The 9,337-nt window shown below is 35.9% G+C and overlaps 1 protein-coding gene across 1 annotated transcript; it reads left to right on the top strand.

The window, feature by feature from the left end:
- The first annotated feature begins 5,162 nt into the window (after positions 1-5,162).
- LOC107798064 (putative aquaporin PIP-type pTOM75) lies at positions 5,163-8,903 on the top strand. Its single transcript, XM_016621005.2, has 4 exons — positions 5,163-5,583; positions 6,959-7,254; positions 8,027-8,167; positions 8,666-8,903. The coding sequence occupies exons 1-4, from the start codon at positions 5,250-5,252 to the stop codon at positions 8,759-8,761; spliced, it is 867 nt and encodes a 288-aa protein (XP_016476491.1). The 5' UTR covers positions 5,163-5,249; the 3' UTR covers positions 8,762-8,903.
- Positions 8,904-9,337: the final 434 nt, after the last annotated feature.

Here is a 9,337-nt window from a genome sequence, read left to right as displayed (position 1 = left end):
GCAATTTTTAAGCTTTAACTAGAGTGGGGAACAATAGAGAGTGGAGTAGAGAGCAAAGTGTGGGGGGGACAAGCATGGGGGACAAAGAAAAGTTGAGTGGGGACACGCCTGGGAAGCGGGAAATATTCAAGAACAGTCAAAAATCTGGTGCTCACACCCCAGCTTAGCTTACAATGTCATCTCTCTATTTAATGCCCACCACTAATAAGTACAGGTTCAATAATTATTGTTCAAATAGTGTATTTGTGTTAAAAAATTTATTAAATATGTACAAATATCAAATTTAGAACTCAATTCATAATATTTGAAATCGTTGTTCTAAAATTAAGAACTTATAAAGTTAAAATTTTGATTCCGTGACATCATTTTTTTAAATCTTGAATGTGTTTTCTTCCTTCATTTCATTTTTTTAGTTTATAATTTGTTGTGGCTGTCTAAAAGAAACTTGAAAGAACATGACAAGAAAATTAATAAAAGAAAGAAAATCACAGGGCTTAGATTTGCATGTGAGTAGTTTGTTCAAAGCCAATTGGTCATCTCATGAGCATGAGTTGTCTAGACCATAATTGGGTAGTTTCTTTTTCATTTTACTCTTATTTGCATGTAAAAATAGCACGGTATAGTTTGGCAATATTAAGAGAAAATGATTTTTTCTTCGAAAATCTTTTGGTCTTGTGTACAATACTAAATGAGTTTTTGAGAAGGAGCAAATAATTCTATTTAACTTGGCCCTTCTTAGTAATAATTATCTTGCTTTCTGGTTAAGTACCTAATTTGAATGCGAACTAATATTATCTTCTTCTCCTTCAATCTTCGTTCCTTTAAGTCCACCAGAAACGAAATAAATAAGAATTCGCCGAACTATCATTCTTTATTTTGAGGGTTAATCGACCATATATAGTCCTCCAATTTCTTCTCGAAAGCGAAAATATAACAATATATTTTACTCGGTTCAAAGAATTTGAACATAGCAAGTGTAATATAATTAGTTTCAAAACCAATCATTATTTATGTTACTAGCACATAGTTAAATGTGCTAGTAAGCGGAGATAGCAAGATTACTTTCATACACTTATGAATGAAGAAGGGGACATAATCATTGTGCTATGGGAATTGAGGCACTCTGGGAGTCACCAAGACTTTAGGTATTGTAGGAGTATTAAGGTTGATGAGGTCGTGAGAGCTATGCGCAAGATAAATAGGGGCGAGCGACCGGTCCGGGCGAAATTCCGATGGAATTGTGGAGGTGTGTGGGTAGAGTAGACTTGGAATGGTTGACTGCACTATTTAATGTTATCTTTAGGACGAAGAGCATGCCAGATGAATGGAGGTGGAGTACGATGATACGCTGTACAAGAACAAGGGTGTTATTCAGAATTGTAACAAATATATGGGCATCAAGTTACTAAGTCATACCATGAAAGTTTGGGAGAGGGTGGTGGTAGGGAGGATGGGGAGGGCAGTGTCTATATCCGACAACCAATTCAGGTTCATGCCACGTCGTTCTACTACGAAAGCTATCCACCTTATCAGGAGCTTGGTGGAACAGTATATGGATAGGAAGAAAGATTTGCACATGGTGTTTATTGACCTAGAGAAAGCGTACGACAAGGTTCCTAGGGAAATTCTTTGGAGATGCCTGGAGGTGAAAGTTGTGCCGGTAGCCTATATTAGGGTGATAAAGGACATGTACGAGAGAGCTAAGACTCGGGTTAGGACTGTGGGAGGTGACTTAGAGCACTTTTCGATTGTTATGGGGTTGCACCAAGGATCTGTACTCAACTCGTTCTTATTTGCCCTGGCGATGGATGCACTAACACACCATATTCAAGGGGAGGTGCCATGGTGTATGTTGTTCGCTGATGATATAGTTCTGATTGATGAGACGCGATGCGACGTTAATGAGATGTTGGAGGTTTGGAGACAGACCCTTGAGTCTAAAGGTTTCAAGTTGAGTTTGACTAAGACAGAATATCTGGAGTATAAGTTCAACGATACATCAGGGGAAGCGGACATGGACGCGAGGCTTGACTCACAAGTCATCCCCAAGAGAGGAAGTTTCAAGTACCTTGGGCCAATTATCCAAGGGGATGTGGAGATAAACGAGGATGTCACGCACCGTATAAGAGTGGAATGGATGAAATGGAGGTTAACATCTGGAGTCCTGTGTGACAAGAAAGTGCCACAAAAATTTAAAGGCAAGTTCTATAGAGCGGTGGTTAGACCGGCCATGCTGTATGGGGTTGAGTGTTGTGCAGCCAAGAATTCTCATACCGAGAAGATGAAAGTGGCGGAAATAATGATGTTGAGATAGTTGTGCTGGCACACTAGGCTGGATAAGATTAGGAATGATTGTATTCGAGAAAAGGCGGGCGTGGCTCCCATGGACGATAAGATGCGGAAAGCGAGGCTTAGATTGTTCGCGCACGTGCGGAGGAGAAGCAGAGATGCCCCAGTTAGGAGGTGTGACCGGTTGACATTAACAGGTATGAAGAGAGGTAGATGGCAACCTAAGAAGTATTAGGGGAGGTGATCAGGCAAGACATGACACGACTTCAGATATCTGATGACATGCCTTTGGATAGAAAGGTGTGAAGGTCGAGCATTAGGGCTGTAGGTTAGGAGGGAGTCGAGCGTTTTTCTACGTTGTACTGAGGGTGAGGCTAGTGTGATAATGTTTCTCCTTGGGTTGTTAGTAGTTTATGTAGTTTTCACACTAGTTTCTATGACATTATTACTGGTTATTGTTATTGCTTTTACATCTATTTTCTACTTTTTACGATACTGATATTTTTTTTTGTAGCTTCTGTTGCTGTCATTGATCTATTGTATATTGTTTATTTTCTTCTTCTTGCACCGAGGGTCTTTCAGAAATAACCTCTCTACCCCTCGGGATAGGGGTAAGGTCTGCGTATACTCTACTCTCCCCATACCCCACTTGTGAGATTTTACTGGGTTGTTATAGCACATAGTTAAATATAAAAGTCTATTTGTAACTAATTTTTAATTACTTAATCCCTAATACAGTGTAGTAATATTCCTGTCACTAACAAGTTATTAGCTAGCTAACAACTCTGAAAAGACGTGTACCAACTCCACATCATTCTTCTTTCAGAATTGTGGCTGTGAATTTTCCCGCATATAGAATAAAAACTGGTTTTAGTGTTTGACATTTGAGCTTTATTACGTTGCTTAACTAAGCAGCATTTATATAAAAACTTCTTTTTGCGTAAGTTGTGATACTTTTGACATTCAAAATAAAATTGTTCAAACAAGTAATATGAGGCGGAGCCAGGATTTTAAGGTTATGAGTTCTGATCTTGCATCCGAACCCTAGCTCATTTTAGTTATTGAGTTCGTAGTTAAATATTTTTATATATTTAATGATTTTTTCAATAAAAATACAAAGTTTAAGCAAAATATATTGGGTTCGACCGAACCATAGCCATCATAGTACCTCCGCCCCCGCAAACAATTACTACTATAAAGTTTTAAAATATAAAATATTCACCTCAAACTTCATTCTTACACTTAATTATACGAATTAGTCTCACTTTGCATGAAAGTAATTTTGCTACATCATTGAGTTCGAACTGGAGAAACGTCTCAATAGGAAATGCTTTAATAATAGTACAATCTTTTGAGCCAAAGAGAAAAAGCAGCTTAACTTTACACTGTTGCAAATGCCTATATTTAGACTATGAGGGAGGTTTATTTTATTTATTTTTATTTTTATTTTTTTTATTTTTATTATTTTTTTTTAAAAAAAGAAGAAAGAATAGGATAGCTATGCAATCATTATCTGATAACTACTTAATTTCAAATATATTTGCTTAGCTGCCCACATTCTCAGAATTATTTGAAGATTAGGTGAATAATTTGGGCTAGACCAGCTAATGAAATTGATATATCTTTAATTAAATAAATAATGAGATACTTTTTAAAAGATAAGAAAAAGAAATAAAACCAGACAAGAATATATCTGCCAACTCCTTCCCCTCTGGTGTCCTTTAATTTCCAGAACAGTCTTTTTAATTACTTTATCTACTAAAGAATGTTGATAATAATATCATTAACTAAATAATTTGTTTCAGAAATTACACTAATGAAGTAGTAATTTTTTTTTTTTTTTGACTCATTTTATATGACAAAATTCTCATTTCAAGAATCAGATAGTTTGTAGTATTTGATAATTATTTCTGTAGAAATTAGTAAATTTTTTAACAATCAGTCAATTACACTTCATTTCAAATTAAGTGAAACTTACTATATAAATCCATGATATAAAAGTTTGAAACAAAAATTATAATTTGTGTTCTCTCTTTCCCACAATGATTGATAGTATTTTTATTTTGCGACTTCTTTTACTGCTAAAATTTCAAAATAAATAAATAAATTATATTTTAAAAAGTTGGTTTAAAGTATGGTGTATATAAATTTTTAAATATACACATTTTATTTCCAAAAGCTTAAGAAATTATTATCCAAAATCAAATGAAAAATTAGATGTGATGACCATCATATGTTGTAAATTGTAATCCGTTATTCTGTTTTAGACAAATAAAACTAATATTTTTACGTCATTTCTAACACATTTATCTCGCATTTCAGAAATATAAAGAAATGGATGCTCAATTCATGTCAAATAATGTCATTCTTTTGTTCATCTGGTCTACGGTCTTTGCATAAAGTTTCGGCTAATCCAAATTCGCACTCATAAAGTCCATTAAAGGGAAAGGGCCTGCCATAATTTTTTTTTTATCTAAGCTTCAAACTCGAGATTTCATTAAATACGAAAAGGATCCATCTATCATGGCACAACCATTGATGATTATTAAATTATGTCATTACTTTGTCGAAGATTTTAACTTATATAGCCGCTCGCCAAATCACTTATACTAAAAATAATCAGTAAATATATAATGTAAGTATAACTTACGTATAAAATATATATATATATATATATCCGTAAATAATCAGTGTATACTTTATATATACCGACTAAAAAACAATAAATTTCGCCGGTTATTTGTTACTTATTAAATTATGTCATTTTGTTTTCACAAGGAGATGGAGTAAAAAAGAAAAAAGAAACTTTTGGCACATTTTTCATTTATCAAATAATGACTTCTCCATTATAAAAACACACAAACACTTGCCTTTCTCAGTATCTAACTTGCTTTTCTTGGCAACCCTCAAAGAGAGAAAAAAGAGAAAAGAACCCTTAGTGTGTGATTGAGTGATTAAAAATGGCAGAAAACAAAGAAGAAGATGTGAATCTTGGAGCAAACAAATACAGAGAAACACAACCCTTAGGAACAGCAGCACAAACAGAAAATAAGGATTATATTGAACCACCACCAGCACCATTATTTGAACCTGGTGAATTATCATCTTGGTCATTTTACAGAGCTGGGATTGCAGAATTTATGGCCACTTTCTTGTTCTTGTACATTACAATCTTGACTGTAATGGGACTTAAAAGGTCAGATAGTTTGTGTTCTTCTGTTGGTATTCAAGGTGTTGCTTGGGCTTTTGGTGGTATGATCTTTGCTCTTGTTTACTGCACTGCTGGTATCTCAGGTCAGTTACATTACTCTAAAAATTTTTTATAATTTTTTTTGTGTATCATGTACTAAAGATGTAAACTTGTGACTTTTTCTTTAATTGTTGTTCCCTTCTTTATCTTAGTTCGCTGGTTAAATGCTTATGCTTCATCCTAATTTTGGCAATTTATGAATTCTTGAATACAATAAGTATTCAGTCTTTGTTTTTGTGGAAGGGGAGCCTTGGCGTAAAGTTGTTTCCGATCTATAAGTCACGGTTTCGAGCCGTGGAATCAATCATTGACAGGGCATGCTACTTACGTCACACCCACTTGGGTGCGGCTCTTCCCTGGAACTTGCGTAAATCCGGGATGCTTTGTGCACTGAGCCGCCCTCTATCAGTCTTTGTTTTTGTGTATCGTGTACTAAAAATGTGAACTTTTTTGTGTATCATGGGTAATTCTCTATGTAATTTATTGACTGATTTTCATTGTTCTTCTTTAGCTTAGTTTATTTTGGTTATTTATGCTTCATCCTATTTTTGGCAACTAGTTTAATGGAGTGTTTTCAATATATACCCAAAAAAAAAAAAATCAGTTTTCATAGTTTTTGTATATCATGTAGTAAAAATGTGATTTGTGTGTATCATGGGTTATTCTCTATGTAATTTTGTGACTGATTTTCATTGTTTTCCCTTCTTTAGCTTAGTGCAATTTAGCTTGTTGGTTACTTCTTATGTTTCATCCTATTTTTGGCAACTAGTTTTATGAATTCTTGAATACATACCCACACAAAAATTTCAGCTTTCTTTGTTTTTGGAGCCAAAAGTTGTTCTTGAGTCTGTTATTTTCCAACTTCTCACCCAAACTATGGACTATTTACCTTCTTTGATTTATATATTGCTTCAAGATCCAGCCTTTCTTCAGAAGTGATTCAAGATTTAGAGTAGGTGGGGTTGCGAAGGGGTAGTCTATTATATATGGAATTGAACTTCTATAGACCAACGATCCTAAATAATTACATTTGACCGTCCGTAATAAATGGAATTAAAAACCTGAAATATAAGGTAAACAACCTTCTATGATATGTTAAATTATATTGATAGTGTAAAAATTCTTTACACTGTAATTATTAGTTTGAATATTTAGACATGATTATAGTAGAAAGCTATGTGAAGGGGAGCCTTGAGTTGCCCCATGTGACCTATAAGTCACGGGTTTGAGCGCGGAAGCAGCCACTAATGCTTGCATCAGGGTAGGCTGTCTACTACACACCCCCTTGGGATGCGACCCTTCCCCGACCCTGCGTGAAATACGGGATGCTTTGTATACCTGGCTGCCCCTTTTTTGCCGTCTTTTTTCACTTATCTTTTTAGTTTCAAGAACTGACTCTCTATTTTTGTACTAAAACAGGAGGCCACATTAATCCAGCTGTGACTTTTGGTCTGTTCTTAGCAAGGAAACTTTCTTTAACAAGGGCAGTATTCTACATGGTAATGCAATGCCTTGGTGCTATTTGTGGTGCTGGTGTTGTTAAAGGTTTTATGAAAGGACCATACCAAAGACTAGGTGGTGGTGCCAATGTGGTTAACCCTGGCTATACTAAAGGTGATGGACTTGGTGCTGAAATTATTGGTACCTTTGTTCTTGTTTACACTGTTTTCTCTGCTACTGATGCCAAGAGAAATGCCAGAGATTCACATGTCCCTGTAAGTGCCCTCTTGTCTTACCAATAACTTTACTTTTGTTTTTTTAATTCAGTTTTTTTTTTTACTGATAATATGTTGGATCATCAGTAGCCATGGAGCCTTGGTGTAACTGGTAAAGTTGTTGTCATATGACCAGGAGGTCACAGGTTCGAGCCGTAGAAACAATCTCTTACAGAAATGTAGGGTAAGACTGTGTACAATAGACCCTTGTGATCCGGCTTTTTCCCGGACCCCGCGCATAGCGGGAGTTAGTGCACCGGGCTGCCCTTTAATATGTTGGATCATCATACTATCTGTAGTAAGTTGTAACTAGTAAGAGGAGACAATTTGGATGCAAATTCTGCAATGATTTCTCTTTTGTTTTCCTCTTTTTGAGATTTTGGTTGAGTAAAATGAGTGAACATCTTTGGTCTAAAGGGCAGTTAGGTGCACAAGGCATTCTGCCTTCACGCAGGATCCGGGGAAGAGCCGCATCTCAAGGGAGGTTATGTCGACAGCCTACCCTAATGCAAGCATTAGTGGTTGCTTCCATGGCTCGAACTTGTGACCTATAGGTCACACGGAGACAACTTTTACCGTTGTTCCAAGGCTCCCCTTCATGCTTTTGGTCTAGAAAAAGAATGCTCATACTAGCATGTGCTATTGAGGTTTGCTGAGAGCTCTAAAATAAGATAACAAATGCATAAAATTCCAACTTGTTTCGGATTGAGGCATAGTTACTATTGTTTGAAGAGTAAAGAACTGCATTCCTAACTTTCATACTTTCTTACAGATTTTGGCACCTCTTCCTATTGGATTTGCTGTGTTCTTGGTTCATTTGGCCACCATCCCAATTACTGGAACTGGCATCAACCCTGCTAGGAGTCTTGGAGCTGCTATTATCTTCAACAAAAAACAGGCATGGGATGACCATGTAAGTCCTTCAAACTTACACATGCATGTGATGATCATGTTTCATTTTTTTTATTAACCTAGAAATTCCCGAGTGCCAGCTGGCGCAAGGTTTGAAATTTAGTCGATAATGGGTCTGCTCCTTTACCCTTCTTCACTTGAACACCAAGCTTTTGTTTGCGACCAGATTCATTCTCGTGACATGTGCCTAAAACATGCATCATGTGTTATGCTCTTACCACTGAACCAAAGCCCCACTGAATTTCATGTTTTTTATTGATAATCGAGAAATTTTTGAGGGCTAGCTGGCACACAGGTTGGAACTCGGTGGATTAATGGATCCTTCCTTTTACCCTTCTCCACTTAAATATCAGGTTTTTGTTCAAAACCTGGTTCGAATCCTGACATGCGCCAAAGTCATATGTCATGTGTTGTGCTCGTACCACTAAACCAAACCCCGAAGGGTTTGACTTCTTTCTTTTCATAGCTAACAATGTGTCCTTTTTCCTGATATTTTCAGTGGATCTTCTGGGTTGGACCATTCATTGGAGCTGCTCTTGCTGCAGTTTACCACCAGATTATTATCAGAGCCATTCCATTCAAGAGCAAGGCTTAAGATTCTCCTGCCATTTGCCTTTTCAAGATTCTGTATCCCATTTTCTTATCTTTCTGGTGTCTGCTAATGTGTATTTTCTTCTATTCAGATGTCAATTTATGTGAATAAATTATCAAGTTGTATCTAAAAGCTTTCTATTTTATTCTTTTCCTTCCCCTCCCTCTAGAAATATTAATTATATTCTATTGAGTAATATTATGTGTCGCGAATAGGTTCTACTTTATATTCAAAAAGTGAGATATCGACCTTCATAAAAGGAACAAATATATTATTCCGATATTGCATCGTACAACAGTGTTCATCTAACTAGGAGTAAATCGTAATGTTCGGTTGACATAAACACTTTTTTGGTTAGAAGGGTCTAATAGAAAATCAATTTTAAAGAACTTAGTGTTTACCCGAAAAATCGGATAATCATTGAATTTGTGTATAGTTCTAAGGGTAAGTAGATTCCTTTGATCTGAAGATAACAATACACGTATTTATGGTGCAAAATAGAAAATGATGAACAAAGATACTTAGTGAGCTTTAGAAAGATAAACACAATGAATTCTTAATCCCAGGGAAGATGTCTTC

This window comes from Nicotiana tabacum, chromosome 15, assembly GCF_000715075.1.
Source record: "Nicotiana tabacum cultivar K326 chromosome 15, ASM71507v2, whole genome shotgun sequence".
Taxonomy (NCBI): Eukaryota; Viridiplantae; Streptophyta; class Magnoliopsida; order Solanales; family Solanaceae; genus Nicotiana; species Nicotiana tabacum.
This window is presented reverse-complemented; position numbering and strand designations above follow the sequence as displayed.